Source organism: Aulonocara sp. 'chitande type north' Nkhata Bay, unplaced genomic scaffold (genome assembly GCF_057382095.1).
Source record: "Aulonocara sp. 'chitande type north' Nkhata Bay isolate Kocher_YH1m ecotype deep benthic unplaced genomic scaffold, A_spYH_male_GT1.1 unmapped_scaffold_4, whole genome shotgun sequence".
NCBI lineage: Eukaryota > Metazoa > Chordata > Actinopteri > Cichliformes > Cichlidae > Aulonocara > Aulonocara sp. 'chitande type north' Nkhata Bay.
In genome coordinates, this window is record NW_028234336.1 from 120,433 (window position 1) to 141,315 (window position 20,883).

General features: G+C 41.7%; 1 protein-coding gene across 1 annotated transcript; it reads right to left on the minus strand.

Annotated features, from left to right (window-relative positions):
- Positions 1-2,959: 2,959 nt before the first annotated feature.
- On the minus strand, positions 2,960-3,746 carry LOC147300739 (uncharacterized). The gene has a single exon (XM_086284831.1). It carries the CDS (start codon positions 3,744-3,746, stop codon positions 3,114-3,116), a length of 633 nt encoding a protein of 210 aa, XP_086140957.1. The 3' UTR covers positions 2,960-3,113.
- Positions 3,747-20,883: the final 17,137 nt, after the last annotated feature.

A 20,883-nucleotide genomic window follows, 5' to 3' on the forward strand; every position in this document is an offset into this window, starting at 1 on the left:
ACCCTGTAAAAACCATATCCTTAAACCGCTTTTTAAACTGCGCCATGCTTGGACATTGCTTCATATCTTTACTTATTCTGTTCCACAGCTTCACTCCACACACAGAGATGCAAAAACTTTTTAATGTTGTACGGATACGAGGATGTTTTAAATTTAATTCCCCCCTCAAATTGTATCCCCGTTCCCTTTTAGAAAACATTTTTAGAATATTGTCAGGAAGCAGGTTATTTATTGCTTTATATATAATTTGTGCTGTGAGAAAATGAACCAGATCTGTGAATTTTAGAATTTTTGATTTTAAGAATAGTGGATTTGTATGATCTCTGTAACCAGTTTTATGGATTATCCTTATGGCCCTTTTTTGTAATATAAAGATTGATGATAGCGAACATTTGTAAGTATTGCCCCAAACCTCTGCACAGTAATTCAAATACGGTGCAATCAGGGAACAATAGAGAATGTGGAGTGATTTGTGGTCCAGAATGTGTTTTACTTTACTCAAGATTGAGACACTTCTTGAAATTTTGTTATGTATATGATTTATATGAGACTTCCAGTTTAATTTATCATCTATAATCACACCAAGAAACTTATGTTCAAGTACTCTTTCAATTTCCACACCATCTACATGAATCTGCACTTGTGCATTTCTAAGGGAATTCCCAAATAAGATAATTTTAGTTTTACTTAGATTTAGCGATAGTTTGTTCCTGTTAAACCATTTTTTAATTTTGCACATTTCTGAAGTAATTGTATCCAGCAGCTCCTTTAGATTCCCCCCAGAACAAAAAATATTTGTGTCATCTGCCAATAATACTAATTTTAATATATCAGATGCCTTACAAATATCATTTATATAAATAATAAATAATTTTGGACCCAGTACAGAGCCTTGTGGAACACCACAAGCAATGTCCAAGCATGATGAGGAATGGACACCCAGCTTCACAAATTGTTTCCGGTCACTTAAATAATTTTTCACCCATTGCAGTACAACCCCCCTAATCCCATACCGTTCCAGTTTATTAATTAATATGTCATGATTGATTGTGTCGAATGCTTTCTTGAGATCCAGAAATACTCCAGCTGCATACTGTTTCTGATCTATAGCATTCGTAATCTCCTCAATTGATTCGATTAATGCCAGAGATGTTGATCTTTTTGATCTGAATCCATATTGACTGTCAGAGAGTAATTTATATTTATCTAAGAATTTGTCTAATCGTTTATTAAACAGGTTTTCTAGGATTTTGGAGAATTGTGGTAGTAAAGAAACAGGCCTGTGAAGTGGCGTCTATCCCCGGTTTTATACAGCGGCACAACTTTAGCTATTTTCATTTTGTTTGGCACTTTTCCCGTCTGAAATGATAAGTTGCAAATATATGTTAGAGGTCCTACAATTCCTTCAATGACCTTCTTGACGATTTTCATGTCAATATCATTACAATCAGTAGATGTTTTATATTTACACATGTGTACAATGTCAATTATTTCTTTTTCCTCCACTGATGTGAGGAACATTGAGTTAGGGTTCCTATCAATCAGGTTTTCACTACAGTCTACTGATGGCAGTGACTCAGGAATTTGTTCTGCCAGTTTTGGTCCAATATTTACAAAATAATGATTAAAGCTGTTGACCTTATCAGCAGTGTTTTCCATAATATTGCCATTATCGATAAAGTATTGTGGATAACTTTGTTGTCCAGAATTATTTTTAATGATACCGTTTAAAACATCCCATATTCCTTTCATATTATGTTTATTGTTGTTCAATATTTTACTATAATACTCCTTTCTACATACACGTATAATATTGGTCAACTTATTTTTGTATTTTTTATATTTATTTTCAGCTTCTTTTGTTCTTTGTTTTAGGTATTCCCTATAGAGTGTATTTTTCTTTTTACATGCATTTTGTAAACCCTTAGTGAGCCATGGTCTATCTGAATATTTGTGCTTTCTGTTGTATTTTATTGTTGGACAGTTTTTATCGTACAACTCCATGAATATTCTTAAAAATATGCCATATGCAATATCAATATCAGCTTCTTTGTGCACATTGTCCCAGTCCTGATTTAATAGATCGTTCTTAAATGCAGTCATCGTTTCTTCCGTCCTTACACGTCTGTATCTCAGTTGTTCTTCATGCTGATTTTTCTTATAATTAGTGTCATAAACTGCAAAAACTGGTAGGTGATCACTGATGTCATTAATTAATAATCCACTCACAATGTTGTTTTCCATATTGTTAGTGAAAATATTGTCAAGTAAGGTGGCACAATGTGGAGTAATTCTACTAGGCCTGGTTATTTTAGGATGTAAACTCAAACTGTACATAGTGTTTAGGAATTCGTCGCTCATTTTATGCTTTTTTGGATTCAACAGGTCAATATTAAAATCACCACAGATAAACATAACTTTTTGATTTGTTTTAGAGAATATTTCCTCTATGAAGTCATTAAATACTTGAATACTAGAGCCAGGTGTTCTATATATACAGCTAATTATTACATTTTTTTCTTTTTCCTTATAAATTTCAATTGTTATACATTCTAGTAAATTATCAATTACAGTTGTCATACTTTCTACCACCTTGTAGTTTAGGTTTTTATCCACATACACAGCTACTCCCCCTCCACTCTTGTTCCTTCTATTTACAAAATTCACTTCATATCCCTCCAGTCCAAAGTCCATTCCTTTCTCCGCATTGATCCATGTTTCAGAAATGGCAATAATTCCAAATGGATTTGTCAACTCATTTAGATATTCCTTTATATTGTTGAAGTTGGCATACAGACTTCTGCTGTTAAAATGGATTATTGATAATTTATTTTCCGTGTTGATGGTGTGCTTAAACTGTTCATCAGTGAAGTAGCAGCAGTTACAGCTGATGTTGTAGAAGAAATTATTTTCCGGGTCTATATCCTTTTCTAAGTCTAGAACATTATGGTCTGTGTATTGAAATGTTCTCAGTTCCAGATTATCATAAAGAGAATTCCAATGAGTTATGTTGATATTGTTGCCGGATGCAGATGAAGTTCTTTTGGACTGTGCCATGTGTTGTGTTGTGTGCCACGTCACATGTGTATTCATACCTCCAGAGTAAGTTGACCTCAGTATTTGTCCAGCTCTTCCATATTTCTGATGACCAACACTTTGGCTTGTTCCGGTGTTCCATTGAGTTTAATGAATACTTTGCAGTTGGTGGTCCATGTATTTTGAATTTTTCCCTGTTTCTTCAAGTAACGTGCTTTCCTGGCAATGTCCGCATTTCTTTTTATCAGATGTTCGTTCATGAAGACATCGGATCCTTTCAGTTTCCTTCCTTGTTTTAACAGTGCTGTTTTCTGTTTTCTGTTTGCAAATCTCACAATGATGGCTGGTTTGTCACTGTCATTTTTTCGGGGTAGAGGGTGGCAAGCCTCAATGTTGTTATAATCCACTTCCACACCTTTGGACCGTAGAAAGGTAACCACTTGATGCTCCGTGGAGTTGACATCTTCCTCTCTTGGCCCTCCTACATTGTCAGTGGCGACCGCCCGGGCGTATGACCGGGGTTTGATGCGAAGCCCCGTGATGATAACATCGTTCATCCGGGTGTACTGCTCCAAATCCGCCACTCTGTTCTCCAGGTACGCCAGCCGCCGATCCTTCTCGGCGTTCTGGATGCGGAGAGCCTTAACTTCCTCGACCAGGTCCAGGATGGCTTTCTGCTGCAGTTTGACAGTAGAAATCTCCTCTGTCATAAACTCCAAGTTCCACAATTAAAAGAACTTACAAATATAAACAAAAGAAAAACATTGGAACACTTCACTGTTAGTTACATAGAGGTCCACCCTAACAGCCAACCTCAGATTTCTACGCAGGCACACATGAATGCTCATACATTTGCACACATCCATAGATAAACTCCCCCAAAGAAACCAAATTCCAAAACCTCCAAACATGGAAATGTTTGCACACAAATGTGACTATGCGCAGAGGTCCACCCTACCAGCCAACCTCAGATCTCCACGCAGGCACACATGAATGCACATACATTTGCACACATCCTGTCACGGCTGGCGGAGTGAGCCGTGTGGAGTGGAGGAAAAGGAGGACCCAAAATGCAGCAAACTGATCATACACAGCAAATCCAGCATGTCCAAATTAACACTGTCGGATTTGATTTCAACACTATTTTTTTTTTTTTTTTTGGCCTGTCCCGTTTGGCTCTTTTGCCATCAGAATTATTGTCTAAAAGCAAAGAAAGATGCCCAACGGATTTACTTTACCAAATGGACCATCCCAGCCTTGCCATAATGGTCCATTTGATTCACCTTTTATTGTTTATTTTATTTTCACTTGCTGTATACGGGACAGACTTGACTGGAGAAAGAAGGAGAGAAAGAAAGAGGGAAAGAGAAACAGCTGAGAAGAGGGACGGGGGAGAAGGGCAAAAAACAAAAACCAACAGAATGGGCAGGAAAAAAAAGAAAAAATGCATATATCGATCACCTGGATCACCTGTTGAGAAAGAAAAAAGAAAACAAGCCGAAGCGAACAAGAGTAATAGAATAAACAACATCACAATGATATATGGGAATATGACAGTAAATACTAAATATTAAACATTATTGTGCAGCACATAAGATCAACAGAACACAGTGTGCTTTGAGGTAGGAGCCAAAAGGGTGTAGTTTGTGGGTGTGATCACCCGTGTGTGCACCTGTGAGCATGGGCGCGCTTGTTTTTTTAAAAGGTTCCTTCATGTAATGATCTGCTAGAGGGTGTGGGGGGGCCACAGCCCCGTCCTCCAGGGCATGAAGCAGGTATGGAGGAGATCAAAACTCCAGACATCCAGAGGCCCCCAGAACACAAGAGACCAAGGTAGACTAACAGAGGGGCAGCCGCACCACTGTCCCAGAAAGAGCTGAGGAGAGTCCCAGATGAGGGTTCACCCAGCACCCGCGGAGCAGAAGCCAGGGGGAGTTGCAGTGACGCGCCCGTGAGCTCCGCCGGCAGCCAGCTGTGCCTGAGTGACCGAGCCCCAGGCCGAGAGGCTGAGGGCACCCCACCTCCGAAGTGGCCCGAGCGAGCCCCAGGCTCCAGGCCCCGATAAGCGGCCGCCAAGGAGTGAGCCGGCGTGTACCTGGACGCCCATCCCCAGACACAAAGAACCACCAACGCACCGATGTCTGAGGGAGTCCGCCACTGGCAGGGGAAGTGGTGGTGGGGGGAGATAGGCCTCCAAACCTTGGAGGGCCTGAGATGTCCCCAGAGAGGTGGCGTCTGATAGCCAACCTGACATATAGACACAGACATACAGGCACACACAAATACAAACATCCATTCCCACCCTCATGCTCTCATATGCACTTACTCCACTCCATTTCAACACTATTAAAGTGTCTATATGGGTCCACACCAGAGAGTGTTAATTTAACTCTTTTTGAAGAGTTCGTACATTAACTCTGATTTAGTGTTAAACACCAAATCTGTCTGGAGTTGATAATTTAACACTTAGTGTTAAGAGTTTATATATTAACTCTCAAAGAGTATTTTAGTTTAACTACTTAAGAGTTATCTTCTAATTCATTCTAAAAAGCGGGAATTTTACTGTTCTGAACTTCTAGAAATTTCTTTTGGAAATAAACATTTACTAAAAAGATGCAATGGTTTTTGAAAAACATTTATTCTGAACTGTGCACCACAATTTCAAAACATTTTCTGAAAGATGTAACGGTATACATGTTCTCACTTTCATTAGAATTTTGTTTATCAAAAGGTCTGACATGGTAAATGCAAATAACAGCATTCTCATCACTTATTTCTTCAATACAATATGCATGTCCTTCATTCATCCCTTTGTGGAACTTCAACGCACTTCTGCTCTCCCCCATATTCCATCTTCACAAGCATATCCTGTGTGGAGATTGAATAAAAATTAGTTGACACTAATTAATGGCACAAATAATCCAGTAAACAATTGCAGCACAGTAAAAAAAAAAAAAAAGGAATACTCTTTGAGCCATTACTTGTGTAAAGTATTTTCCCAAAACACAAAGACACAGGAAACAGGTAATACTGAACTAAATGTAAAACCTCAACCTTTTTAATTTTTACCTAAACCGTGTGCACAAAACTCTGGAGGGATCTAAATGCTAACGTAGAACCCAGTCAGGACGTCTGCTACTGCTGTTTGCTCGTTTTTTGATTTTTTTTTATGGGCGATTGTTTTCAGGCTTCATGTAGCACCATTATACCAACATTTCACATTCTAGACATTGTTTTAGGTGTATTTGACCAAAAGTTTGACTGAAAATTCACATGCAAGCTTTTTTTCAAGGCTGTGGTATTTGCCCGCAAACAATACCTTTCAGCTAGCTAAAACATGTTATTATGCTATCAGCGAGCAACATGGCTAATGCCTTTCACACAGCTTTGTCTCAACGCCAAAGAGCCACAGAAGTAAAAGCTCATGATAATAATTGAAACAATCTTTGAAAAAATGACTTACCAAGCATGGCAAACAACTCAAATATGTAGAGCAAAATGTTCCGAAACGGCTTCACTTCAGCTTCGATTGGAGCCGTGCTGGGGGCGGAGTCTGTGAATTTACTCTATTGGTGTCATAGCTCCTCTAGGAGTTCAGAGTTAAGAGGTCAAGAGTTAATGTTTCCATTGTAACACCTCCAGATTTGACAGAGAAACACTCATTTTTAACACTCGATTTTAACTACTATCATTTTACACCTCAGAGTTACATTAAAAGAATGTGACTCTGCTTAGAGTAAAATTAACTCTACTTTTGCAAGAAGACTATTAACACCAAAAAATTTAACACTTTTGAATTTGCTGTGTACGAGTGAAGTTTATTTACACGGTGGCAGTGGCAAAAACAGGCAATGAGTAATGACAAACCTAAACTGGGAGAAACTAAAGAGCAAACCTGAAATCTACAAAACGGAGAGCGGAGCAGAGAGACACAGACTAAGGAACAGGATACCAAGAAACACAGATGAATGCAGACGAGCCGACAACGAACACAGACCAAACACCCACTAAATATACACACACAAGGTAATCAGGTAATCACACACAGGAGGGAAGAACAGCTGAACGTAATACACATGAGAACCGGAGGAGACAAGCTGAACACAATGACAACAGAAACAGACTTTCAGAACAAAACCGGAAATCTAGAACACGAGCCTTCAAAGTAAAGCAGGAAACACAGACTGATTTGCAACACAACACGGGGACATGAACAGAGCACCAAGGACAGACACAGGTAGGGCTGAATATACATCAACTTCAGGTTCAACCCTAAACTAATACAAATCAGAATAAACACAAAACACTGGGTCAACGACCCAGGACCATGACAGTACCCCCCCTCCAAGGGCTGGCTCCAGACAGCCCACAACAGACGACCAACCCAGGGCGGGCGGCGGGGGCCCAGGACGGAGGGACCAACACCGAACAAAACAAGCTCCAGCGAACCGAGGGAATTGTCCAAAACAAAAACACACATGCTGGAGTACGAGAACAAAACACAGTTCAGGAGGCCGGCCCGGAGGCTGACAACTCAGAAGTCCAGGACAGTTCATCTTCTGAGGCCGGCCACGTCGGCGACGCAGATCCATAAGCCGACCGAGCGGAAGGCAGCGGTGGCGTCTAGGCGGTCATCCATATCGACGATGACGCTCCACCAGCGGCCTGACAGACGACCGCTGATGTCGAGACGGCAGTCCGGGACCCGATGGCGGTGTGGCCTTCGTAGCACCAGACGAGACCAAAGCAGAGGCTGGACCAGGCGAAGCTGAAGACGCGAAGGCCGGACCAGGTGAGGCAGACGCAGAGGCCGGACCAGGCGAGGCAGACGCAGAGGCCGGACCAGGCGAGGAAGACGCAGAGGCCGGACCAGGCGAGGCAGACGCAGAGGCCGGACCAGGCGACGGCGTGGGTGAGGCAGACGCAGAGGCCGGACCAGGCGACGGCGTGGGCGAGGCAGAGGCCGGACCAGGCGAGGCAGACGCAGAGGCCGGACCAGGCGAGGCAGACACAGAGGCCGGACCAGGCGACGGCGTGGGCGAAGCTGAGGCAGAGGCCAGACCAGGCGAAGCTGAGGCAGAGGCCGGACCAGGCGAAGCTGAGGCAGACGCCGGACCAGGCGAAGCTGAGGCAGAGGCCGGACCAGGCGAAGCTGAGGCAGAGGCTGGACCAGGCGAAGCTGATGAGACTGATGAGGCTGGACCAGGCGAAGCTGATGAGACTGATGAGGCTGGACCAGGCGAAGCTGATGAGACTGATGAGACTGATGAGACTGCAGCGGGCGAGGGTGATGAGACTGCAGCGGGCGAGGGTGATGAGACTGCAGCGGGCGAGGATGATGAGACTGCAGCGGGCGAGGATGATGAGGCAGAAGGCTGGACGGGCTCCTCGGGCCCCCCAGCTGACGAGTCTTGGGGCTGGACGGGCTCCTCGGGCCCTCCAGCTGACGAGTCTTGGGGCTGGACGGGCTCCTCGGGCCCCCCAGCGAAAACAGTCTCTGGACCAGTGGGCACCGGGGCCCCTGGAACACACAGGTTAGAAGCAGCAGGCGCACGGGCCTCTGGCAGGAACGCAACAGAACCAGCAGGCGCACGGGCCTCTGGCAGGGACAGATCGGAACCAGCAGGCGCACGGGCCTCTGGCAGGGACAGATCGGAACCAGCAGGCGCACGGGCCTCTGGCAGGAACAGGTCAGAACCAGCAGGCGCACGGGCCTCTGGCAGGAACAGGTCAGAACCAGCAGGCACATGGGCCTCTGGCAGGGACGCAACAGAACCAGCAGGCACACGGGCCTCTGGCAAACACAAAGCAGACTGCAGCTGCACTGAGCAGTGACTCAGCTCAGGCAGCGACAGTCCGGTGCAGTCCTCAGCTGGCTTCTTAACCTCCAGGGGTCCAGAGTCAGCTGGGGGCTGGAACCCAGCCTCTGGGGAGGCCCTGGAGCAAGTAACAGTCTCTAAACTAGCCAGCTGTTGAGGAACGATTGCATTTTTAACGTGTTTGTCTCTCTGCAAATAATACGTACTAGAAAAAGAGTCAAAAATGGGAGGCACGGACGCAACCTCCCGTACAGAGGGAGTCTGTGAAGACGGAGACGGCATGGATGACTGGGCTAGCGGAGATACCGGAGTCCGCGTTGCTTGCGGCTGTGCAGCTAAACGAGGTAAAGACAGCTCAGCAGGAGAATGAACAGGCAACAAACAGTCCTCCTTGTCGTCTGTTTCACCAAACAAAACCCCTGGATAAACTGTTCCACAGTCCAAGACAGAAAAAAGGTCCTTCTCACTCACCACAGCTGGCAGTTCTGAAGTTCCAATATCCAGCTGTGGGGTGACGCGCCGACGGCGCGATCGTCACTTCCTCCTGGGCAACACCTCCGGCGGGCCGGGCAACACCTCCGGCGGGCCGGGCAAAACCTCCGCCGGGAGAAGCTGACGTGACTGTTCCGGGGCGGCCGTAATCCGCTGCTGCTGGACAAAGTCTGTGGATTCCCGAGCTCGCACCACCCCCCGGGCTTTATGCAGGTTGCAAATTAAGCCTGAAACTCCCTTAAGCTGGCAGAGGTAGGGATTTTCTTCCAATATTGCTTCGATGGCTTTTAACCCCACCACTTGTGCCCTTGCGTTGGTGGTGTGGGTTACCCAGTCCATCAGGCGTCGGATGTGTGCGAGGTCGCTCTCTCCAGACAAAGCTGCTGGGTCCATGTTTGGTCGGCTCGTACTGTCACGGCTGGCGGAGTGAGCCGTGTGGAGTGGAGGAAAAGGAGGACCCAAAATGCAGCAAACTGATGATACGAGTGAAGTTTATTTATACGGTGGCAGTGGCAAAAACAGGCAATGAGTAATGACAAACCTAAACTGGGAGAAACTAAAGAGCAAACCTGAAATCTACAAAACGGAGAGGGGAGCAGAGAGACGCAGACTAAGGAACAGGATACCAAGAAACACAGATGAATGCAGACGAGCCGACAACGAACACAGACCAAACACCCACTAAATATACACACACAAGGTAATCAGGTAATCACACACAGGAGGGAAGAACAGCTGAACGTAATACACATGAGAACCGGAGGAGACAAGCTGAACACAATGACAACAGAAACAGACTTTCAGAACAAAACAGGAAATCTAGAACACGAGCCTTCAAAGTAAAGCAGGAAACACAGACTGATTTGCAACACAACACGGGGACATGAACAGAGCACCAAGGACAGACACAGGTAGGGCTGAATATACATCAACTTCAGGTTCAACCCTAAACTAATACAAATCAGAATAAACACAAAACACTGGGTCAACGACCCAGGACCATGACACATCCAGAGATAAACTCCACCAAAGAAACCAAATTCCAAGAAATCCAGACATGGAAACGTTTACAAACAAATGTGATTATGCGCAGAGGTCCACCCTACCAGCCAACCTCAGATCTCCACGCAGGCACACATGTATGCACATACATTTGCACAAATCCAGAGATAAACTCCCCAACAGAAACCAAATTCCAAGAAATCCAGCCGTGGCAATGCTTGCACATACATGTGATTATGCGCAGAGGTCCACCCTACCAGCCAACCTCAGATCTCCACGCAGGCACACATGAATGCACATACATTTGCACAAATCCACAAATAAACTCCCCCAAAGAAACCAAATTCCAAGAAATCCAGCCGTGGCAATGCTTGCACACACATGTGATTATGCGCAGAGGTCCACCATAACAGCCAACCTCAGATTTCTACGCAGGCACACATGAATGCTCATACATTTGCACACATCCATAGATAAACTCCCCCAAAGAAACCAAATTCCAAAACCTCCAAATATGGAAATGTTTCAAGGTTCAAGGTTCAAGGTTCAAGGTTCTTTATTTGTCACATGCATAGTTATACAAGTATAACACACAGTGAAATGTGGCCTGACACGCTCCTCGACATGTGCAAAAATTTGGGGGGGGGGGGGGGGTGTAGAGGAAGAACATTATAAATATATATATATATACTATATACACTGGGTGAATGTGCAGTAGTAGCAGCAAGCAGGTGAATTCTGTACATTAATATGAATAGACATCTGACTATTTTACAGGATAGACAATATAAACATATTTAAAATTAAAGGAATTTGGAATGTACATTGTGCCTTGGTTTAGTGTCTGGAAGAGAGTCCTGTCTCAGTCAATTATAGATGATGTGAGAGGGCGGGTGTGTGTGTTTAGGGCACGGATGGCTTGGGGATAGAAGCTCCTCTTGAGTCTCTCTGTCCTTGCCCGGAAGATGCGGAACCTTCTACCAGATTGCAGAAGTTGGAACAGTTTGTTGCCAGGATGGGACGGGTCCTTCAGTATCTGCGCTGCTCTAGTCCGGCATCTCCTGGTGTAGGTGTCCTGAAGCGGGGGGAGAGCAATCCTGCAGCAGCGTTCTGCTGTACGGATCACTCTCTGGAGAGCTTTTTGGTCCTTCACACAGCTGTTCCCAAACCACGATGTCATGTTCTGTGTGAGGATGCTCTCCACAGCACCTGTATAGAAAATCCTGAGGATCTTTGGAGAGACCCTGAACTTCCTCAGTTGTCGAAGGTGATACAGGCGCTGCCTAGCCTTTTTGGTCTGGACCTGAATGTGGGCAGCCCATGTCAGGTCTGAGGAGATGTGGACACCAAGATACTTGAAGGACTGCACCCTCTCCACTGGAGCTCCATTGATGATAATGGGCTTGTAGTCTCTGTGCTGACCCCTTCTGAAGTCCACCACCAGCTCCTTGGTCTTGCTGACGTTCAGCTGGAGGTGGTTGTCCTGGCACCACGATGCCAGATTCTTCACTTCATCCATGTAGGCCGCCTCATCGTTGTTGGAGATGGCACCCAACACCACTGTGTCGTCAGCAAACTTCACAATGGTGTTGGAGCCATGGGTGGCCACACAGTCTGAAGTGTAGAGGGAGTAGAGCAGTGGCGAGAGGACACATCCCTGAGGTGCTCCTGTGTTGATGGTGATGCTGTTGGAGAAGCACCTGCCCACCCTCACCACCTGAGTTCTGCCAGTGAGGAAGTCCAACACCCATGCACACAGACGGCTGTTAAGTCCCAGATCCCTGAGCTTTGTGAACAGTCTGCAGGGCACTATTGTGTTAAACGCTGAACTGTAATCAACAAACAGCATTCGCACATAGTTACCCTGTTTCTTGTCCACGTGGCTGAGTGTGGTGTGTAGGACGTTTGCAAATGTTTGCACACAAATGTGATTATGCGCAGAGGTCAACCATACCAGCCAACCTCAGATCTCCACGCAGGCAGACACGAATGAAGATACATTTGCACACATCCACAGATAAACTCCCCCAAAGAAACCAAATTCCAAGAAATGCAGACATGGAAATGTTTGCAAACAAATGTGATTATGCGCAGAGGTCCACCCTACCAGCCAACCTCAGATCTCCACGCAGGCACACATGAATGCACATACATGTGCACACATGCAGAGATAAACTCCTACAAATCAACAAAATTCCAAGATATCCAAACACGGAAATGTTTGCACACAAATGTGATTATGCGCAGAGGTCCACCCTACCAGCCAACCTCAGATCTCTACACAGGCACACATGAATGCACATACATTTGCAAACATCCAGAGATAAACTCCCCAACAGAAACCAAATTCCAAGAAATCCAGCCGTGGCAATGCTTGCACATACATGTGATTATGCGCAGAGGTCCACCCTACCAGCCAACCTATGATCTCCAAGCAGGCACACATGAATGCACATACATTTGCACAAATCCACAAATAAACTCCCAAACCGAAACCAAATTCCAAGAAATCCAGCCGTGGCAATTAGGATTTCAGAATTTCAATTCTGTTGTTTGTTTTAAAATTCCGTTGTTTTCATTCTAATTCCATTGTTTTTTTCATTCAAATTCTGTTGTTTTCATTCAAATTCCATCGTTTTCATGTTAATTCCGTTGTTTTCATTCAAAGTCTTTTCTGTACATTTTAATTCCGTTGTTTTCATTCAAACTTTGTGCTGTTCATTCTAATTCCGTTGTTTTCATTCAAAATGTGTTCTCTACATTCAAATTCCATTGTTTTGATTCAAATTCTGTTCTGTTCATTCTTATTCCGTTGTTTTCATTCAAACTGTGTTATGTACATTCTAATTCCGTTGTTTTCATTCAAACTCTGTTCTGTACATTCTAATTCCGTTTTTTTCATTCAAACACTAATTCCGTTGTTTTCATTCAAACTCTGTTCTGTACATTCTAATTCCGTTTTTTTCATTCAAACTCTGTTCTGTACATTTCAATTCTTTTGTTTGTTTTAAAATTCCATTGTTTTCATTCTAATTCTGTTGATTTCATTCAAATTCCATTGTTTTGATTCAAATTCTGTTCTGTTCATTCTAATTCCGTTGTTTTCATTCACACTGTGTTTTGTACATTTCAATTCTGTTGTTTGTTTTAAAATTCCATTGTTTTCATTCTAATTTTGTTGATTTCATTCAAATTCCATTGTTTTCATTCAAATTCTGTTGATTTCATTCTAATTCCGTTGTTTTCATTCAAACTGTGTTCTGTACATTCTAATTCCGTTGTTTTCCTTCAAACTGTGTTCTGTACATTCTAATTCCGTTGTTTTCCTTCAAACTGTGTTCTGTACATTCTAATTCTGTTGTTTGTTTTAAAATTCCGTTGTTTTCATTCTAATTCTGTTGATTTCATTCAAATTCCATTGTTTTGATTCAAATTCTGTTCTGTTCATTCTAATTCCGTTGTTTTCATTCAAACTGTGTTCTGTACATTCTAATTCCGTTGTTTTCATTCAACCTTTGTTCTGTACATTTCAATTCTGTTGTTTGTTTTAAAATTCCATTGTTTTCATTCTAATTCGGTGGATTTCATTCAAATTCCGTTGTTTTCATTCAAAGTCTTTTCTGTACATTCTATTTCCGTTGTTTTCATTCAAACTCTGTTCTGTACATTCTAATTCTGTTGATTTCATTCAAATTCCATTGTTTTGATTCAAATTCTGTTCTGTTCATTCTAATTCCGTTTTTTTCATTCAAACACTAATTCCGTTGTTTTCATTCAAATTCTATTCTGTTCATTCAAATTCTATTCTGTTCATTCAAATTCTGTTGTTTTCATTCAAACTGTGTTCTGTAAATTAAAATCTGTTGTTTTCATTCAAACTCTCTTCTGTACATTCTAATTCCATTGTTTTCATTCAAACTCTGCTCTGTACCTTCTAATCCCGTTTTTTTTATTCAAATTCCATTGTTTTGATTCAAATTCTATTCTGTACATTCTAATTCCGTTGTTTTCATTCAAACTGTGTTCTGTACATTCTAATTCCGTTGTTTTCATTCAAACTGTGTTTTTGTACATTTCAATTCTGTTGTTTGTTTTAAAATTCCATAGTTTTCATTCTAATTCTGTTGATTTCATTCAAATTCCATTGTTTTCATTCAAATTCTGTTCTGTTCATTCTAATTCCGTTTTTTTCATTCAAACACTAATTCCGTTGTTTTCATTCAAACTGTGTTCTCCACATTCTAATTCCGTTGTTTTCATTCAAATACTGTTCTGTACATTCAAATTCTGTTGTTTTCATTCAAACTCTCTTCTGTTCATTCTAATTCCGTTTTTTTCATTCAAACTCTGTTCTGTACATTCTAATCCCGTTTTTTTTATTCAAATTCCATTATTTTGATTCAAATTCTGTTCTGTACATTCTAATTCCGTTTTTTTTCATTCAAACACTAATTCCGTTGTTTTCATTCAAATTCTGTTCTGTTCATTCAAATTCCGTTGTTTTCATTCAAACTCTGTTCTGCAAATTCTAATTCCGTTTTTTTTTCATTCAAACTCTGTTCTGTACATTCTAATTCTTTTGTTTTCATTCAAATTCCGTTGTTTTCATTCTAATTCTGTTGTTTGTTTTAAAATTCCTCCTTCTAAACGTCAGTAAGACAAAGGAGCTGATAGTGGACTTCAGCACTAAGCAGGAGAGGAACTACCAGACCCCCGTCATCAACGAGTGCCCAGTGGAGAGAGTGGACAGCTTCAAATACCTCGGAGTTCACATCACCCAGGACGTGTCATGGTCCTGTCACATCAACACCGTGGTGAAAAAGGCCCGACAGCGTCTCTACCACCTCAGACGCTTGAGAGACTTCCAACTGCCCTCCAAGGTGCTCAGGAACTTTTACTCGTGCACCATAGAGAGCATCCTGACGGGAAACATCTTAACCTGGTTCGGGAACAGCACCATGCAGGACAGACGAGCTCTACAGAGGGTTGTGCGATCAGCTGAGCGCACCATCCGCTCCAAGCTCCCTGACCTGCACTCAATCTACAGCAGGCAGTGCTGGACCAAGGCCAGGAAGATCGTGAAAGACCTCAGCCATCCCAACAACAGACTGTTCTCTCTGTTGAGGTCACGAAAGCGATTCCGCTGCCTGAAGACCAACACAGAGAGACTGAGGAGGAGCTTCTTCCCGCAGGCGATACGGTCTCTCAATCACAATCACACCACCACACAGTACTGACCCACACATATAGTTCTTACACACACACTGGACATTCTGGACATTGTTTTCACTTCATCACTTAAATCACTGCTGCTGTTATTGTGTATATATTTATTTATACTTCTTGTGTATTTTGTTCATACATTCTTATATACACTCAACAAAAATATAAATGCAACACCTTTGTTACTGCTCCCATTCCCCATGGGATGGACGTAGAGACCTAAAATTCATTCCAGATACACAATATAACCATCCCTCCCAAACAGTGGTCACAAATCAGTCCAAATGTGTGGTAGTGGGCACATCTGCCATATTGAGATAATCCATCCCACCTCACAGGTGTGCCACATCAGGATGCTGATCTGACATCATGAATAGTGCACAGGTGTACTTCAGACTGCCCACAACAAAAGGCCACCCTGGAATGTGCAGTTTTTTGCGCTATTGGGGGTCTGGGGACCCAGAACCGGTCAGTATCTGGTGTGACCACCATTTGCCTCATGCAGTGCAACACATCGTCGCATGGAGTCTATCAGATTGTCAATTGTGGCCTGTGGAATGTTAGTCCACTCCACTTCAATGGCTGTGCGAGGTTGTTGGATATTCGTGGGAACTGGTACACGCTGTCGTATACGCCGGTCAAGCACATCCCGAACATGCTCAATGGGTGACATGTCCGGTGAGTATGCTGGCCATGCAAGAACTGGGACATTCTCAGCTGCCATCTGCCCTGAACAATGTGAACCATGATTCATCCGTGAAGCGCACACCTCTCCAACGTGCCAGACGCCATCGAATGTGAGCATTTGCCCACACAAGTCTGTGTCTAATATATATACCCTAGTAAGCTATAGTACTTTTTCCTTTGGGACGGTACCATCTGTGCAGTCTGCAATTTTGTTGAAGAAAGATGTTGAATCTATTTAATATTTCTTGAAAAATAATTGATTTCTGTGCATTTTTTTTCACACTGCATCAAATTAAGGTTGATTACGTCGATTAAGCATCATGAGGTGGAGCGTGAGGGGTGCTTCCCTATTTTTTATTTATTTATTCTTGTTGTTGCTGGGAGTTGGAACCCTATTAGTTAGGTTGCTTAATATTTACGCTAAGTACTCTTTAAAATACCAGAATAGGGAGGATGGTGTAGGTTTAAGTTTATTAGATTGATCAGTATTGCTGAACTATGAAATATTTTTTTTTGCATACAGGTATAACAGAATAGCTTTAGTGTAGTTGTTGTTTTAAACTTGAGTATGAACTTATACAAAATGCAGCAAGATATTTAAAAAAACAGTTTTGTTGATTAAAAAACACTATATCGGATTCATATCGGTATCGGCAGATATCCAAATTTATGATATCGGTATCGGTATCGGACATAAAAAAGTGGTATCGTGCCATCTCTACTCTGAAATATGAATTACATCTGTAATAATCACATACATGTAATAGAATGTTAATAGTACATTTCCCTTTTTTAGGAAATGACCTGTATGTATCTGTGTGACACCAATAACAGGATCAAGTGCTGCATTATCTTTAGTTACATTGATGTTATTTATTTATGGTGAAACAGTGGTGGAATATCGCTGTTGCTTTCGTATAAATGAAGCGGACATACCTGCGTGGCCGCGATCTAATCCTGTTTACATAAAGTAAACCTGCTCCCGAGCAGGTTTACGCTTACGGCTCTGTTGCTATGGCAGCAAGTCCCGGATGATCTTCGGGGAACCGAACGATCCAAGAAGACGCGAAATCGTCAACAATCAAATCCAGCTAACCTACTTAGCGAGGTACGAAGAACGGGCCCCTGTACATTCTAATTCTGTTGTTTTCATTCAAACTCTGTTCTGTACATTCTAATTCCATTGTATTCATTCAAACTCTGTTTTTTGCATTCTAATTCTGTTGTTTTCATTCAAATTCCGTTGTTTTCATTCTAATTCTGTTGTTTTCATTCAAATTCCATTGTTTTGATTCAAATTCTGTTCTGTTCATTCTAATTCCGGTGTTTTCATTCAAACTCTGTTCTGTACATTCTAATTCTGTTGTTTTCATTCAAATTCCATTGTTTTGATTCAAATTCTGTTCTGTACATTCAAATTCCATCGTTTTCATTCAAATTCTGTTCTGTACATTCTAATTCCGTTTTTTTTTTCATTCAAACTCTGTTCTGTACATTCTAATTCTGTTGTTTTCATTCAAATTCCATTGTTTTCATTCTAATTCTGTTGTTTGTTTTAAAATTCCATTGTTTTCATTCAAACTCTGTTGTTTTCATTAAAATGCCATTGTTTTGATTCAAATTCTGTTCTGTTCATTCTAATTCCGTTGTTTTCATTCAAATTCTGTTCTGTACATTCTAATTCTGTTGTTTGAATTCAAACTCTGTTTTGTACATTCAAATTCTGTTGTTTTCATTCAAACTCTGTTCTGTACATTCTAATTCTGTTGTTTTCATTGAAACTCTGTTCTGTACATTCTAATTCCATTGTTTTCATTCAAACTTTGTTCTGTTCATTCTAATTCCGTTTTTTTCATTCAAACTCTATTCTGTACATTCTAATTCCGATGTTTTCATTCAAATTCAGTTGTTTTGATTCTAATTCTGTTGTTTTCATTCAAACTCTATTCTGTACATTCTAATTCCGTTGTTTTAATTCAAACTCCGTTGTTTTGATTCTAATTCTGTTGTTTGTTTTAAAATTCAATTATTTTCATTCTAATTCTTTTGTTTTCATTTAAATTCCATTGATTTAATTCAAATTCTGTTCTGTACATTCTAATTCCGTTGTTTTCATTCAAACTCTGTTCTGTACATTCTAATTCCGTTGTTTTCATTCAAATTCTGTTCTGTACATTCAAATTCCATCGTTTTCATTCAAATTCTGTTCTGTTCATTCTAATTCCGTTGTTTTCATTCAAACTCTGTTCTGTACATTCTAATTCCGTTTTTTTTTTTTCATTCAAACTCTGTTCTGTACATTCTAATTCTGTTGTTTTCATTCAAATTCCGTTGTTTTCATTCTAATTCTGTTGTTTGTTTTAAAATTCCATTGTTTTCATTCAAACTCTGTTGTTTTCATTAAAATGCCATTGTTTTGATTCAAATTCTGTTCTGTTCATTCTAATTCTGTTGTTTTCATCCAAAGTCTGTTCTGTACATTCAAATTCCATCGTTTTCATTCAAATTCTGTTCTGTTCATTCTAATTCCGTTGTTTTCATTCAAACTCTGTTCTGTACATTCTAATTCCGTTTTTTTTTTTCATTCAAACTCTGTTCTGTACATTCTAATTCTGTTGTTTTCATTCAAATTCCGTTGTTTTCATTCTAATTCTGTTGTTTGTTTTAAAATTCCATTGTTTTCATTCAAACTCTGTTGTTTTCATTAAAATGCCATTGTTTTGATTCAAATTCTGTTCTGTTCATTCTAATTCTGTTGTTTGAATTCAAACTCTGTTCTGTAGATTCTAATTCCATTGTTTTCATTCAAGCTCTGGGCCCTGTTTCAGGAAACTGTTTTAGAAAACTCAGAGTGAAAAACGTTACGCAGGGTTGAGTAACCCCGAACTGTCCAACTCGGAATATTCGGTTTCAGAAAGGCTGATAACAATTAGTTCAGTCAACGCGGAGTTGCTTTAACCCCAAGTGAAGCGCGCGCACGAGGATACATAAAGCCCTGATAAGCGGAGCACAGATTAAGCGAGTCACCATGGAGATGGAGGGAAAGAAGGCGCGGTCAATGTATTTCACAGCGCTTGAGGCCGAAATTCTGATGGCAGCATATGCCGATAACACGCAAATTCCGCGGAAAAAAGTAACACAGCCACAGCTGCAAAAGAAAGAGAGCATGCATGGCAAAACATAGCCGACAGAGTCAATGCGTGAGTGTTAATATAAACATTGATCTAGGGATTTCCACCCATTTAACACGTTATTTTATCATATGTTATTTTATTTGTTATTTTATACATTTTATGTTGTGATGTGATGTGAGCGCAGGTGCAACCCAACAGGCCCCAAACGTTCCTGGCAGCAAGTAAAAATGAAATATAAAAATATAGTCCAAACAGGTAAGGTGTAATTGTATTATGAGCCATAGTGCTTGGTCTGTTTGTCCGATGTAAATCAATTGCAGTTAGAGGCTACATTAATTTCCCCTCTGTAAGCACTTATTGAAATTATCTGAGCACATTACAAGTACATATTTGCTTACTCTGTATGCTCAAATGTGACCCGTTATAGCCAACAGAAAAAAAGCGGAGGCCCGAAAAACAGGTGGGGGTCCTCCACCACCACCACTCACAGAGGCTGAGCAGTTGGCCCTCAGCCAAAACAGTGGGCGCCCTGTGGCTGAAGGCATCTCTGCGGGGACATCCTCTGAGTCAATAACCCCGCAAGACACAAGTGCCTACATAAGGGGTAAATTCAAAATAATACATGATGTGCATACATCCTTTCTTCACAGTCACCTTCGCAGTGCTGCTCATTCATTTGATAAACTCTTTACCATAATGGATTATTTTGTAGTGAAGTTATTGTCCTACTGATTTTGCCTTCCCTCAGCCTTGGTTGTCTTTGAGAGCATAATGACAATGAAGTGTAAGGTGATTGGTATGTTTGTTAATTGCCATTTGGTCCCTTGTAAGTTATAAGTGACCTGTATAAACCTCATATTCTATCAGTTGATGGTGATGGTGTACTGCATCTGGTGCAGCCTCCTGTTGAGCCAGACCAACATGCAGTTGTGAGTAATACTCCACAGATTATATGAGTTTACAGTAGAACAGCAATGTTGTTTATTTCTTTACTACAGGAAAATAATGAAGAAACATTGACAGCTGTTACAGAGGAGGAAGCAACAGAGACACTTTATGAGGTTTACATCTTTTAATACTTTGTGTACAGGAAACACAGGCGACCAATAAAGCCAGTTGAACAAAAAATCAGTTTATTCTTCTTTCAACATGTTGAGGTGATGGGTCAAAAGAAATGATTGTGACATATGGTGTCTCTGACTGCGCTTCCATCTTGTATGTCCGTGGGAGGGTCAGGATGTTCATGGTTTGGATCACTGCTGATGTTTGGTTCAGAAGGACAGTGTTCTCCTCTAATTGTGGCAATGTTGTGAAGAATCACACATGCCACAATAATGTCACATGCCCTTTCTGGGGTGACCCTGAGTCTTTGCAGGCACTGGAACCGGGCCTTAAGCATTCCGATAGTCATTTCAATTCTGGCTCTTGTCCTGCAATTAGCCAGATTATATCGCTGCTGTGGGCCCGGTTCAGGGTCAGGGTAAGCAAAT

Bases quoted from the DNA above. Each gene is read 5' to 3' on its own strand.
- LOC147300739 (XM_086284831.1), bottom strand. From the start codon at position 3,746: ATGACAGAGGAGATTTCTACTGTCAAACTGCAGCAGAAAGCCATCCTG.